At 47.3% G+C, this 12965-nt stretch overlaps 7 protein-coding genes across 7 annotated transcripts; 6 read left to right on the forward strand and 1 right to left on the reverse strand.

The window, feature by feature from the left end:
• Positions 1-629: 629 nt before the first annotated feature.
• MGYG_07646 (hypothetical protein) lies at positions 630-1724 on the forward strand (the record flags this gene model as incomplete). Its single annotated transcript, XM_003170355.1, has 1 exon — positions 630-1724. The coding sequence occupies one exon, from the start codon at positions 630-632 to the stop codon at positions 1722-1724; it is 1095 nt and encodes a 364-aa protein (XP_003170403.1).
• Positions 1725-2187: 463 nt separating this feature from the next.
• MGYG_09162 (hypothetical protein) lies at positions 2188-3692 on the forward strand (the record flags this gene model as incomplete). The annotated part of the gene is made up of 4 exons (XM_003170356.1): positions 2188-2304; positions 2393-2532; positions 2587-3084; positions 3149-3692. 4 exons carry the CDS (start codon positions 2188-2190, stop codon positions 3690-3692), a joined length of 1299 nt encoding a protein of 432 aa, XP_003170404.1.
• A 457-nt stretch (positions 3693-4149) lies between these two features.
• MGYG_09163 (glyoxylase) lies at positions 4150-5563 on the forward strand (the record flags this gene model as incomplete). Its single annotated transcript, XM_003170357.1, has 9 exons — positions 4150-4174; positions 4248-4335; positions 4396-4467; positions 4532-4565; positions 4681-4891; positions 4975-5066; positions 5127-5261; positions 5367-5393; positions 5480-5563. The coding sequence occupies 9 exons, from the start codon at positions 4150-4152 to the stop codon at positions 5561-5563; spliced, it is 768 nt and encodes a 255-aa protein (XP_003170405.1).
• A 1480-nt stretch (positions 5564-7043) lies between these two features.
• On the forward strand, positions 7044-7671 carry MGYG_07648 (mitochondrial inner membrane peptidase complex catalytic subunit; the record flags this gene model as incomplete). Its single annotated transcript, XM_003170358.1, has 2 exons — positions 7044-7409; positions 7492-7671. The coding sequence occupies 2 exons, from the start codon at positions 7044-7046 to the stop codon at positions 7669-7671; spliced, it is 546 nt and encodes a 181-aa protein (XP_003170406.1).
• Positions 7672-7832: 161 nt separating this feature from the next.
• MGYG_07649 (mitochondrial 54S ribosomal protein YmL35) lies at positions 7833-9165 on the reverse strand (the record flags this gene model as incomplete). The annotated part of the gene is made up of 2 exons (XM_003170359.1): positions 7833-8548; positions 8622-9165. 2 exons carry the CDS (start codon positions 9163-9165, stop codon positions 7833-7835), a joined length of 1260 nt encoding a protein of 419 aa, XP_003170407.1.
• Positions 9166-9418: 253 nt separating this feature from the next.
• MGYG_07650 (mitochondrial 54S ribosomal protein YmL6) lies at positions 9419-10386 on the forward strand (the record flags this gene model as incomplete). Its single annotated transcript, XM_003170360.1, has 2 exons — positions 9419-9505; positions 9577-10386. The coding sequence occupies 2 exons, from the start codon at positions 9419-9421 to the stop codon at positions 10384-10386; spliced, it is 897 nt and encodes a 298-aa protein (XP_003170408.1).
• Positions 10387-10786: 400 nt separating this feature from the next.
• On the forward strand, positions 10787-12446 carry MGYG_07651 (3-hydroxyisobutyryl-CoA hydrolase; the record flags this gene model as incomplete). Its single annotated transcript, XM_003170361.1, has 3 exons — positions 10787-10918; positions 10996-11163; positions 11238-12446. The coding sequence occupies 3 exons, from the start codon at positions 10787-10789 to the stop codon at positions 12444-12446; spliced, it is 1509 nt and encodes a 502-aa protein (XP_003170409.1).
• Between the last annotated feature and the right edge of the window lie 519 nt (positions 12447-12965).

Raw genomic sequence — 12965 nt, forward strand, 5'->3', positions numbered from 1 at the left:
TTCCCTTTCGATGATGTCGTTTTATCTCCAGATAGAACTGTATAACTAAAGTACTCCGTATATTTTATTTTTAATTCTTTCTGCTTCTTTTTTGCACAAAGTAGATATTGACTACCGCCTGGATCTCCACAGGGCCAGCCGGGCTATATGAGATCTTCTACATGAAATCAACCAACCTCTCTCCATCTCTCTTTCGCCCGTTCAGGAGAACTCTATATATGGACTTTAACATGCTTGACAAGCCCGCCGCCAGTCTAAACGCTTGGTATCCGGCAGAGCTCAAGTGTATAATATTGCCCAGGGGACCATCCATATCAAAGAGTGGGCTTGCTGGTCTGCCTTAATTTTCATGCCTTTACAAAGACCGTCTCTCCCCACATCATAATGGTCCCTGTCCCTCTTGTCACTGCTTGCTCCTTTTTCTTTTCTTTTTTCTTTTGAGCAAGGACTACTTGAACGGTTTTATTTCTCGTTCGTCATATGAGAAAACCGGGCTGTCTCAACCAGCATTCATATATATGTATACAGCAACACATCTCTTCTCTTCCACTTTCCATATAACAACACAACGCCGACTCTTCCACACACACACGCACACACATACACAGTCACTCACACACTACGGAAAGATGTTTCAGCAAGGCTCGAGTTATCTTGCTGCTGCGACATACCCTTACCCAGACACGATTGATCAGGATATCATCGCTTCGAGACAGGCTTTGCAATCTACTGCTAGAACAATAAGTGCTGAGTCCAGCTCCCGCCTGGCCAGCATGGCTCATCACTCGCCAGAACATACCATGCAGGCCCTATCAAACAGACACGAACTGCACCGGAATGCTTCGATAAGTGCTGCTGAGCTGTCTCACCCAGCCTACTCTTCACCAAATACCCCATTTTATCACCAACAGGCTACGTATCAGCCGGTTTCTGTCCCTGCTACCACTATGGCTGCACCTTCGTACTTCCCAAAATACCAGCAGGCAGAATACTCTCAGGGGCCAATTGTCTCGTCAAACTACGTGTACTCCTCTGTTGAGCAGCCATTATCATCCTACGGCCAGTACCAGATGACACCAGATGGTTATTACGACACCTACTTACCTACGTCAACCATGCCCATGGCCTACGCTCAACAAGACGTAGACATGACCTCATCAACTTACGACGCCACGCCACTTTCACACGCCCACCTCTCTCTACCAGCAATGGAAAGCAATACCGCCTTTTCCACTCCTGATTTGCCTGCCAACCAACAATTCCCTGAGCCAAAAACTCCGCCACCACCAACCTCGTCAAACTCTTCTGGCGAAAGTGTCCGAGACGAAGACGATCTTGTCGGCGTTGGACTTTATGACGAACCACTGGACACCTCTTACTGGGACGAATCACTATCCAGCTCGGTTGATCCGATCTTGTACCCTTATCCACCCACACGCAAGGGTTTGAAGCTAGAAGAGACTCTCGACCCATCAACTCTAAACTGCAGCGATATGGATGCAGATGGCGATGAGGAGGAAGAAGAGGACGAGCAACCACGTATGGAGCCGTCCGTAAAGGACTCGGATGAATCCAACAGTGCAGGGGGACAATTGTTTCAGGTGGACGAGGATGCTTCATACAACAGCGCCCAAGTGAGCTGGACGGCAGCGCCGCCAGTTATGCTCAATAGTTACGCTGCATTCCCTGGATCGTACCAAAACGTCTATCCTACTATGTATTGAGACCCAAACTTTCTTGACCAATAGGATCGGCTGGGACGCGCTGTTGGAAAACATTTATCAACTATTCTAGGTAGATAGATACTTTACTCACTATTAATAATACTATTCTTGGTCTCTATCTTTCTCTCCTTTCTGAACATAGCAAACCCACCAACGACTATCTATCGTGAAGTCGGTATTTGCAAAATTAAACGGTAGCCCTATATGGAATTAGTCATATTTTCATTAATTTTTATTGGTCAACTTACACCAAGCTTTTAAGCTTGAGCTAAACTTTATTTTATCGAAAAAAAAAGCTCGTGTTATCAATTTTTGTACTTTTCGGCGAACTGCTGGCAAAGGAAGGTAGGTAGCTTAAAAGAGAAAGGGTAGGCAGGGAGAGAGTCCCCATTATTCGGAAGAGTTGTTGGAGGATATACCCATACCTGGCCGTTGTGTGTCTCGACATAAAGAATACTGTGACATGGAGAGGCCAAAAATAACGCCGTGGAAGGAACTTTCCCAGCTTGTCTCAGTTCGAGAGCAGTTTTATCGCAAGTCAGACGATGGCGAAGATTGCCGGGCCAAGGCTTGTTCGCTGGTGAGACGCGACATATCCTATGCATAGAAAGAGAAACAATCTATTTCGTTCCCCATTTCGCTAATAGCTTTTCGTTTTTCCGTCCTAGGTCTGGGTATGGAAGCTCAGAGGAAATCTGCCCCATGCAGTTGAGGCCACTGCCCTACTGACGGACGCAATACTGCACGACGATCCGGAAAAGAATTCCATATTCTCGATTCGTGCTGCCTACTCTTTGGCTTTCTGCAGGTGGTTATCCGCACATCTGAATTGAGCTCAGGTATACTGACTATTGCCTTTCAGATTTGTAACTGGTCTGGTTGACTCAAAGCTGCATGGCCCGAAACAGTCTATGTATCAAAAGGCAATGGCCGTTGGCGTGCCAGCTTCGTTTGTAGAGCTGCGCCATGAAGCTACGCATAGGGACTTGCCGTCTCTCGTGGTTTTGAGAGATGCTGCTAGAAGGTCAATGGACTGGCTCTGGGAATTCTACTGGAATAAAATCGACAATGGCAGCCGCTGCATATGCGAACCTGCTAAAGACTCAGGTATCAGCGAGAGCGAAAAATCGGATATCGTGCTAGGGACTGTAACCTCTATGCTGCATCCGCTTATAGAACATATATATACGACAACCAAAGGTGGCCGACCAAGGAACAGAGCACGGCAGCAGTCAGGAGTGAAATTGGACATCATTAGGGACATCAGCACCCTATGTTGTAGAGAGAAAATAGCTGGAGACTTACTGGTGCAGATCTTATTAGATCAAGATTGTGGTTACCTTACTTCATGCGCTCACGGGTAAGTAAAGTTGTCTATCGCTTACTGTGAACTTATCATACTAATTTTTTTACCTCGTCTAAAGTAACTCTTACAACGAAAAGGATAAAGAAACCCAGTCACCGTTCAGTGCTTGGGATGATGTATTGAGGGAGTTTAGCCGTTCCTATCAGCCGTTCCTTACTTTGTTGGTGGAAGGAATAGCTACTATCTTGGTCTCTGCCGACTCAAGGAGTTTTCGCAACGTTGAGAATCGGGATGCACTAGACGGGAAGAAATACGAGGAAGACCTGTTTTTGTGGCTAGATCATATTCTTTCTGGGGCAGTGTGGGAGCCACTACGCAATCAATACCTCGTCTTGTCCCACGTTAGAGCTATCTGCCGTGTACCGGGCTTATCTGCAGGGTTTTGGGCTGAGGAGATAGACAAGATATTACCAGATGAATATACCGCTCCAACCCGCGTCAGTGATACACCAGGGGGTGGGAAAGCTGACTCCTCCAAGCTGCCCGCAGCCCCAGACGCCGCGATTGATCCAAATTCGGACATAGCTGTGTTACGGAACTACGGGTGGGATTTTGGACAGAAGATATCATGCAGGCCCATAGGAAGTATTGACCCATCTTAAATATCGCAGCCTGAATCACTACAATTTATATCGTTATGAACTGCTTCGGCTTTGTCGTACGGAGAACGGAGCTAGGAACCTGCGCTGGATGGCGGATGGTCCGATATATGCGATGAACACGATGTGCGCACGTTCAGAATTAACTGCGAGCTCGTTGGTTGAGGCTGCAAAATTGTTATTAGTAAGACAGTGGCTGCTGACGGGCTACCAATCATTTGCTGTGTATTTGGCGCTTCTGTTGATAGCAGCAGCTGGGGTGCGGATGTATATAACCAGCCTGGTTGACAGTCCATTTGATAGAAGTCTGAGTAAGCACCTTTCCTTCTACCTAGAAGTCAAGAGCGCAGCCTGCCGCATCCCCCTCATCGACGTCATCTCCCTCCAGCATCCATCTCTCATGAACGTGGGAAAAGCACTCCTCTCTCGCCGGTTGATATCAACAATAACCAAACGCAAGATGCATATCGAGTCGATTCCCATGTGTGAGTAAAAGACCATCGTATGCAAAGCTGCTAGCCATAGATTACCGTGGTTGTTGACCAGCTCGCCATGTAGGGACCGGTACCGGTAACAATTATGCATATCTCATCTCAGACGATGCGACCAAGGATGCTATGGTGGTAGATCCGGCACATCCACCAGAGTACGCACCATTGGAAGCTGGTAGATTGCAATTAATTGCATCTTTCTAACGTTTGTGCAGGGTGATTCCGGTACTTACATCCCACGCAGAAGACGGCAAGATTAATCTAAAGGCAATCATAAACACTCATCAGTAAGTTTGTCGCCGTTTTTGCAGTTTCCACGGGTACAGCATCTGAAGCTGACCGTCAAAATAGCCACCATGATCACGCAGGTGGGAATGAAGGGATTGTATGCACTCCCCCCATTTTGCGTGGCACAGTCAGCTTTTCACATCCAGAATAACACTCCGATGTAGCACCTGTGGATAAACCCGCTAATTAGAATGGCCTTGATATCTTTCTAGCTCACACAATTTGGCAAACTGTCGGTGATTGGCGGTAAAGACTGTGCCCATGTCACCCAAACTCCCGGGCACAAAGAGAAGTTCAAGATTGGGGAGCGGATCACTGTTACCGCTTTGCATACCCCTTGTCATACCCAAGACAGCATCTGCTATTTCGCAGAGGACGGGGATGAGCGTGTCGTATTCACCGGCGATACGTTGTTTATCGGGGGTAAGTTACTCAAATAAATCGATTTGCTTTTTACAAAAACCGACGGCGAGGGATCTAGTCTAATACACATCTGTATGATGTAGGGTGCGGAAGATTTTTTGAAGGCAATGCAGCTGAAATGCACAAGGCACTGAATGAAGTGCTTGCTTCGCTCCCGGATGATACTAAAGTATACGTGAGTCGCATGACCTTCCCTTGGTATGTTTCGCAGTGTGTGACTAATCTCTTATGGTAGCCTGGACATGAATATACCAAGTCGAATGTGAAATTCTGCGCCACGGTCTCCCAGTCGGATGCCGTAAAGAAGCTTGAAGAGTTTGCCAGTAACAACCAGCAAACCCAAGGGAAATTCACTATTGGTGATGAGAAGGTATGCACCTTATCTGGCCCTTTGTGTTGCTTTCACCGTAGCGAGAACTATTTATTGGCTGGTGTCATTGCCTATTTGCAAAAAAATGCTAACGGCTTTCCATAGCTCCATAATGTCTTTATGCGTGTCACAGTAAGGATACGGCTACTTACCCCCCAAACCCCACCTTCATTAGCCCTGTTTGAATATATGTCACTGATATCAACACTTCCACATAGGACCCTGAAATTCATAAGGCAGTAGGAGCCTCTGAACCGGTCGAGGTCATGAACCGTTTGCGAGAGATGAAGAACAGCATGTAGGGTGTCGGTTGTGGCTAGCTGACAAACCTGTGTATACTCAACGGTAGCTATTCTAACTATCAAATGCATATTAACTTACCAGCGCAGCTGAGACCGAGGTCACTTTCCTACTTTCTTATAGACCTGTCTATATCTATTCCCATTTACTAAAAAATGTGATTCCCAAGCACCTTTGTATCTGTCTATCCACCAGCATATAATTAACTCCGACAAAACGGACTCATGTTTGTTGCTATGCAAGTAGGAAAGTAATCATCATTAATCAGCAACAAGTTAAATTTAAATATCCCTTCCTCGGGCAGCATAGCCTACCAAAGAGGTCGTGAAAGGGCCTCGCCTGAAGAAATTGTGATGGGATGAAAGATAGGAAGCACAAAAGATACTCTTGTTGAACTTCGTCCTACTTTGACGGTTAGGCTAACGGATATAACACCAACACGATATAGAAAGCGGGAATCGCCAGGTACGCCATCTTAGATTGCCTCTATGTCAAGCCGATCACTAAAGCTGGATCGCATATTGCGGCTAGCAGCTGTGCATGTATGCCTGAGATATATATAACTTGATCAAACCTTGCTCTGGAGAATGACCTGTTCTATCTTTTAAGTGAAAGGGGCGAAGGATAACGAGCAGCGAGCCGGTACTACAGAGGAACCGAAATAACGTCCTTGTCCTACTACCTCCAGGTAGCCTCAGCCGGCCCTACCTAGGCACCTTACACAGATTTAAGACACTAAATAGGATTGAATCGGTTGAGAAAATGATTATATTGTATTGGTATCTAACAGTGCAAACCCTCTCCAACACACGTTGGTAATTAACGGAACCAAACGTATTTCAGGTCAATGTCTCCCACACAACCACTTGTCTTCTCATAGCCCATAATTAAATAGATATTAGAAGTCAAGGCAGGCCACCGGGGTGAGTCTAGCACAAGGTAGAAGAAGATGTGGCTGAGACCCGTCAGGATAATATTGCTTCAGTGTCCACACCTGCTCGTCCTGGAAGGTCGAAAACGGCAAGTTCTAGCATTTTTAAGAAGCGATGGCTGGTTCAACAGATCGGAGGAATCAGAATGAGTCCTAAGCCTTGATGGTTAGCATTATTTTGTTCAGGTTTTTCTAGGTCGAGCCGACACAAGGAGAGTGAGTTTCCTTGTGTATGCTGGCTCTATCATCATAACAAGCTATCATTCAAACATTGAGGATCGCAACTGGACGCCAACATCTTCACTTTCACTTTCCGGATGTTATTTGATTGTGTGAAAAATTGAAAGTTGAGATGGAAGAAGTCCTGTGAGTGGAGCCCAAAGCAGGGCGGAGCGGAGAAACATATACCCATAAGCGTTGCTTAACGGATAATCTATTGACCGAAATGCTTACATAATACTCAGTATCCAAGCGTTAAATCTAGCTTCAAAGCAACGAAAGGAGTTGATATAAGGCATGAAGATGCGAAGACGTTGGCAGCAGACATCCGAATGACCAGCCGAGTGTTCGGGTTCGGTGCGCTGAGCCGTCATAAGCGCGCTTTTGTGTATACCCTCCACCTTGCAGGCACATTCTGCTGGTTCAAGATATTCAATGAGCACTTCTACGAGCTCAAGGCCTCTGACGGCCCGTCTATGTACCCAACCATTCACTTCCAGGGAGACTGGCTATTGATATCGAAGCACTACAAGAACGGCCGTGATGTTGGGCTTGGTGATATAATTGTCTATAAGAAACCACATGATTTCCACTCCGAGGTTGCAAAGCGAGTTGTTGCATTGCCTGGGGATTATGTGCTGAAGAACCCTCCATTGAATGGAGAGACGGTTGTAGAGCATGATGCGCAGATGATACAGGTTCGTTGGATTGGTTATCTTTATATGGAAAATTTGGTGTCTTATACTGGGCCTTCTGCTAACGAATTATTCTATCTAACAGGTTCCTGAAGCCCACGTTTGGGTAAGCGGCGACGATGCACCGTGGTCAATCGACTCCAAGGACTACGGACCAGTACCCATGGGACTCATCATAGGCAAGGCTCTGGGAAGGGTCTGGTATCCGTTTAACTACGAACGGTTTGAGAACACGTTGAAACCAGCTACAATGGCTGAACAATAGATATCGTGGTTGGAAAACACGAAGCTTGCATGGCAAGACTATATAAAAAAGTCTCTACTCTTAACTCCAGAGAGGTTTGTGTATGGCGTTCAAATGCTAGTGTACAATACTATAGAGACAAACAAAATTATATCTTAATACATGAATCCTGTGACCAAGGATTATCTGAAAGAAGCTGGGTTTCTTCTCTTATATGGAAGCGGCTCCACGCGCTTCCTCTTCAGCTCGACGTCAGCCCCTTCGATTCCAAGCTCCTCCATGACAGATGCCATGTTGTCATCCCACTGGGTTCTAAAGAGATTTGCGCCAATTGGCTTCAATTGGTGCCTGGTTTCCAAGCTTCGAAGGCGGGAGTCACGGTTGGCCTTCTCTGCGACAGTATTCCGATCCAATGCCTTTTGATCCTTCTGCTCCATCACGAAGACTGAAATTCTGTGGTAAGGGCTGCCCTTTAGCGAATAAGGAGCTGTCCAAGGGAGAACAACTTGGGATTCAGCGAGGTCGCTCAGAGAAACGGAGGTTGAAGTAGGCGAAATGGGAACATTAACAGCTAAGAAAATGGTTTTGTTGTCAAAGCTGTCTGCTTCTAAATTGGGTATGTCTGGATCGACAACGGCAATGGTGACCAACTTTTCACCTTTATCGAAGGACTGGATATCGAGGGAAGGCGGGAGCATGCTGATACGAGAATCAACGAATACACCTGGTTGAATTGGCTTCTTTCCGAAGAAGAGCTGGACATCTACAACAGGGTCGACGTGGGGGAGAACGTCGGGAACGACTTTCATCTGTGTAAGTCGCTGGATGAGGATCAATCGTCGGTATTCCCTCCATTTCTGGTTGGCCAAATGCCGGTATATGGGCTTCGACATATCACCTGGGAACTTGAGATTAGCTTCTGAGAGGCCCCGTGCATGTGAGATATTAATAAAAATGAAGGAATATATTACCCATTCCGTCCTCAAATCGCTTCTTAACCAGAGGATCATTTATGTCTGCTAGAATCTTCAATTTTTCTAGGTGCTTTCCCATACTCTTGATCCTCGTTTGCTGCTGTGCTTCCCCCCCAACTGTTGCCGGATCCGCTTCACGTAGCCTAGCCAACCGGGCTCTCTCTTTCTCAATCTGCTGGAGTTTCTCCTCACGGTCTTCCTGAAGGACTTTTCGGGCATCCTGGAAGCATTGGAAGGGTAGTTGTTCGAAAGGGTGGTTTGGTGACCCTTGCAGCGCAGCACGGCGTCGACGAGAACCGACTGGGAACTTTCCCGCTCGTATAAGTCTCCTTTCGAGGCGAGGGCTCGATACCAATTCTGGGTCGATGGCTCTGTAGAATGGCTCTTTGGGAGCTGCTGCTTCTGTTCCAGCGCTGCTCAAAGTAGCTGCGGTTGACGAGAATGAACGGTCCAGCCGCAATTGCGATGCAGCGAGACGGCCCTTATACGCCTGTCGGAGGCATTGCAATATCGGCTTAGAAGCCGCTTCGCAGTGAGCCATTGCTGCTATGCCTCAAACAGCCTGGGTTGTCGTGGTGTTCAATTCGCAGTTTCGTTCTTCTGGCCGTTTTTTTGCATTCGCATTTTCCTCTCGAGCTTTTTTTTCAGCGTGAAAGAAAATCCGCGCTAGTGCCAAAAAGGTATGCAGCCAAAAATCTCAAAAAAACTACTCAGTCCAGCTTGAAACCCTCAACTTCCTCAAAACGTCTACAAGACGCTGCTTGACGAGCCATTTCCTTTTTGTTGTTCTCAGCATGGCTGCAAGTAAGCCCATTGGAAGCCTGAGATGGCTGCTACGAGGAAGCAGAGGCGTTTTCGGCAGTCAACTCGAAGCCTCGAAGGTGATATATTACTTCCCGCTGAAAGACTCTCCGCATTGTAAAACCCAAGGGCTAACGGATGTTGATTATAGCAATGTATGGCTAGCCAGCAGACTCGGACGATGGCTACCGAAGCAAACCTGCGAAGCGGTTCGATATCTACAGCTCAGTCACCTATCATCACCAGCCTCCAGGACGATATTCCAAAGCCAGTGTGGAATCCCGCACCTGCAATTGTCACACTCTATGATTTCCCCTCAATGGAACCAATTCAATACCTTGAATATAAGCCTGAGCACCTTCTCCTTCCTCTGCGACGTGACATATTGCACCGTGCTGTCATATATGAAGGCGACAAGACCCGACAAGGTACCGCAAGCACAAAATGGAGAGACGACGTACGGGGTAGCGGACGAAAAGTTAGGCCGCAGAAAGGCACTGGAAGGGCCCGTCTGGGTGATAAGAAGTCCCCAATGCTGAGAGGAGGTGGTGTTGCCCATGGACCCCATCCACGAGACTTTTCGACCGACCTGCCACGAAAGATTTACGATAAGGCCTGGCGGACGGCGCTAAGCTATAGATACCAACGAGGACAGCTCATTGTCATCAACGACAATATCTCCCTAGAGCGCGGTTCCTCCGCTCACTTACTTCACGATATCATCCAAACACACGGTTGGGGCAGAGAGTTCGGCAGGTCTTCTCTCATTACTGAGGTCAAGAAGGAGAGGCTTTTCCGGGCTGTAGCAGAGATTGGTCAAGAGGCAAGGGCTTTGGACCGTGCAGATGTTGATGTAAAGGATCTACTCGAGACCGGACGATTGATTATTGAGAAGCAGGCTCTGGACAAGATGCTCGCCCTTCACTCGAGTGACCTTGGTCGTCCGCTGGGCAACATGTGAGGGATTATAGGCATATCATGGCGTACCGTGTAATATATATTTTGACTACATTTATGTACCAGTACATTTTTTCTTCTTTGATCCGATAGCTTCGGCTAGAATGACAGTCATCGCGATTGCAATGGATAAATTCTCAGTCCCGAGAAAAGTCAGTATACCAATAATCGCTATTATCTAGCCCATATCTCTCTTTATTCTTCTCTGATGCCTGGTGAATGACTTTATCTGCTCTTAACCATGTTTATATATGCGTCATTCGCACCGAAGCTTCGCCGAGGAAACCAAAGAACTTTTTCTCCCGCGAACGAACTAACTAACTCCAACGCAGAACTTCTACCGGCACTCGTACCGTTGAAAAAACACAGCAATCCTTCTCGGTTACAAGGGCCTTGCAGTTGCAATGTCGCTACTTTTCTTAAGATCCAATTGCGTCCGATCATCCACACCGTTGAGCTGGATCTCGCGGAATACCACGGCCCAGATGCCACTACGCGCCAAACTCGACAGTTCAGCATTCAGCGGAAAGGCGAGAGTGAGTGAATCGCAACGAGTCTCTGTCGTTTTACCTATTGTTCAGCTTTGACTGATGGATTGTGTCTCTCGCGATAGATGTCCTCAACGGCGTCCCCTGCCGGTGCGAAAGAGCTTCCAGGAGACGATCCCGACGATGTCCTCTTTTCAAAGCTCTACGGCGTCAGATTGGTTGAGCTCAACCGGCCAAAGAAATTGAACTCGCTCAATGGTTCGATGGTGCGGAAGATTCTTCCTAGGCTTCAGGTATATCTCCTCAGTTTCAGTTATGCTTTTTAAGTGCAAGAGTGAGTTGCTAATGCCTCTAATACTGGATGTAGGAATGGCAAAAATCACAACTTGCCAACGTTGTAATGATCTCTGGCGCTGGAACAAAGGCATTCTGTGCTGGCGGAGATGTTGCTGAGCTTGCAAAGCAGAATACTGAAGGACCTAGCGGCCAGCAGAAATCCAGAGAATTTTTCGGACAGGAATACCAACTTGACCATTACATTGCGACCTACTCCAAGCCCTATATCGCAGTTTTGGATGGGATCACGATGGGTGGCGGCGTTGGACTCAGTGTGCATGCGCCATTCAGGATAGCTACCGAACGTACCGTGTTCGCGATGCCTGAGACGACTATCGGCTTTTTCCCGGATGTTGGCGGCTCTTTCTTCCTCCCACGCCTCGATGGAGAAATCGGCACATATCTTGCCCTTACGTCGGAGCGTTTAAGTGGTGTACAGGCATTCTACGCCGGTATTGCAACTCATTACCTTCCATCTAGTGCACTGGGAAACCTTACTGCTCGACTCTCCGAGTTGGTATTCAGCGATGGTGCGACATTGGATGCCCGCCTTGATCTCGTTAACAAGACAATCTCGGAATACGCGGTTTATCTCCCACCTCTGAAAGAAGAGCCAATGCTACTATCCGGCAACCTCCGTAAGTCAATCGATCGATGCTTCGCTCAGCCAACCGTCGAGAAAATCATAGAAGCCCTGGAACAGGAAACGGAGAACCCTGAATGGGCACAGAAGACTTTGAAAACGCTGGCTCAACGCTCCCCTATTGCTCTCAAGGTAACACTTCGTCAGCTCCGTGTGGGCAAGTCGTGGTCTATCGCCGAAACTTTCCAGCGGGAGGATCAAATAGCCGGACACTTCATGGCTCATCCGGACTTTGTTGAGGGTGTTTCGGCTAGGCTTGTCAACAAACCGCCAACCAAACCAGCCTGGAAACATGAGTCTCTTGCTGAAGTGACTGATGCCGAAGTAGATGAGTTCTTCCGTATTCCAGATGGCGAGAACCGCTTACCACTGTTGAACCAAACCAGGGACTACATGAAGTATCCACATGCCAAGTTTGCCCTTCCGTCAGAACATGATATCGTGAAGTTCGTCCAAGACAATGCTCCGGTTCGTGCTAGCCAGGTCATCAAGGAGTTCATGGTACGAACCGAGTCGAAGCTTGGGGTAAAGGAAAAGGTCCACGAAGTCTTGAACCGGAACACTAAGGACACGGAAAAGGGCTTGGTTTTGAATTAATTGGTTGGCACTTGATATCTGGACTCTTGCTTGTTTGTATTTTGTATATTCTTCCGTTCCAGCTCATAAATAGAACAGGTCATCCATCAGTAGATATACAACACCGCGTTTCATTCTAATTGGTATTATAGACCACCCGTGTTGCAAAAGCAGAGTCCTGGTTTCTCCTGGCGTTACCTTCGTCGTACTAAAGGACATGAGGCATCAAGCCAGTACTGTATGAATCTTGTTTATGTTTTTGGTAGAGAGGGAGAGAGGTCTATGCTGTCTGCGAAATATAGAACTAACAGCTAGATCATGTCAAAGCTAGGAAGAACGAGACCTCAAGATGTTTGCATTCTACCGGCCATTTTAACGCATGTTATGCCCGACATGTTCTGTGGGTCCGGGAAAGGGACTTGGCACCAACCTTATTTAAATCAACCTGGGGCGAGCGTTGAAGTCCAACTCAGTGGAAGCGGAGGACGAGATAACAAACACACCTGGAGGAACAGCGTCGTCGACGTTGGCTCCAGATAA

This window comes from Nannizzia gypsea, genomic scaffold (genome assembly GCF_000150975.2).
Source record: "Nannizzia gypsea CBS 118893 supercont1.7 genomic scaffold, whole genome shotgun sequence".
NCBI classification, from domain to species: domain Eukaryota; kingdom Fungi; phylum Ascomycota; class Eurotiomycetes; order Onygenales; family Arthrodermataceae; genus Nannizzia; species Nannizzia gypsea.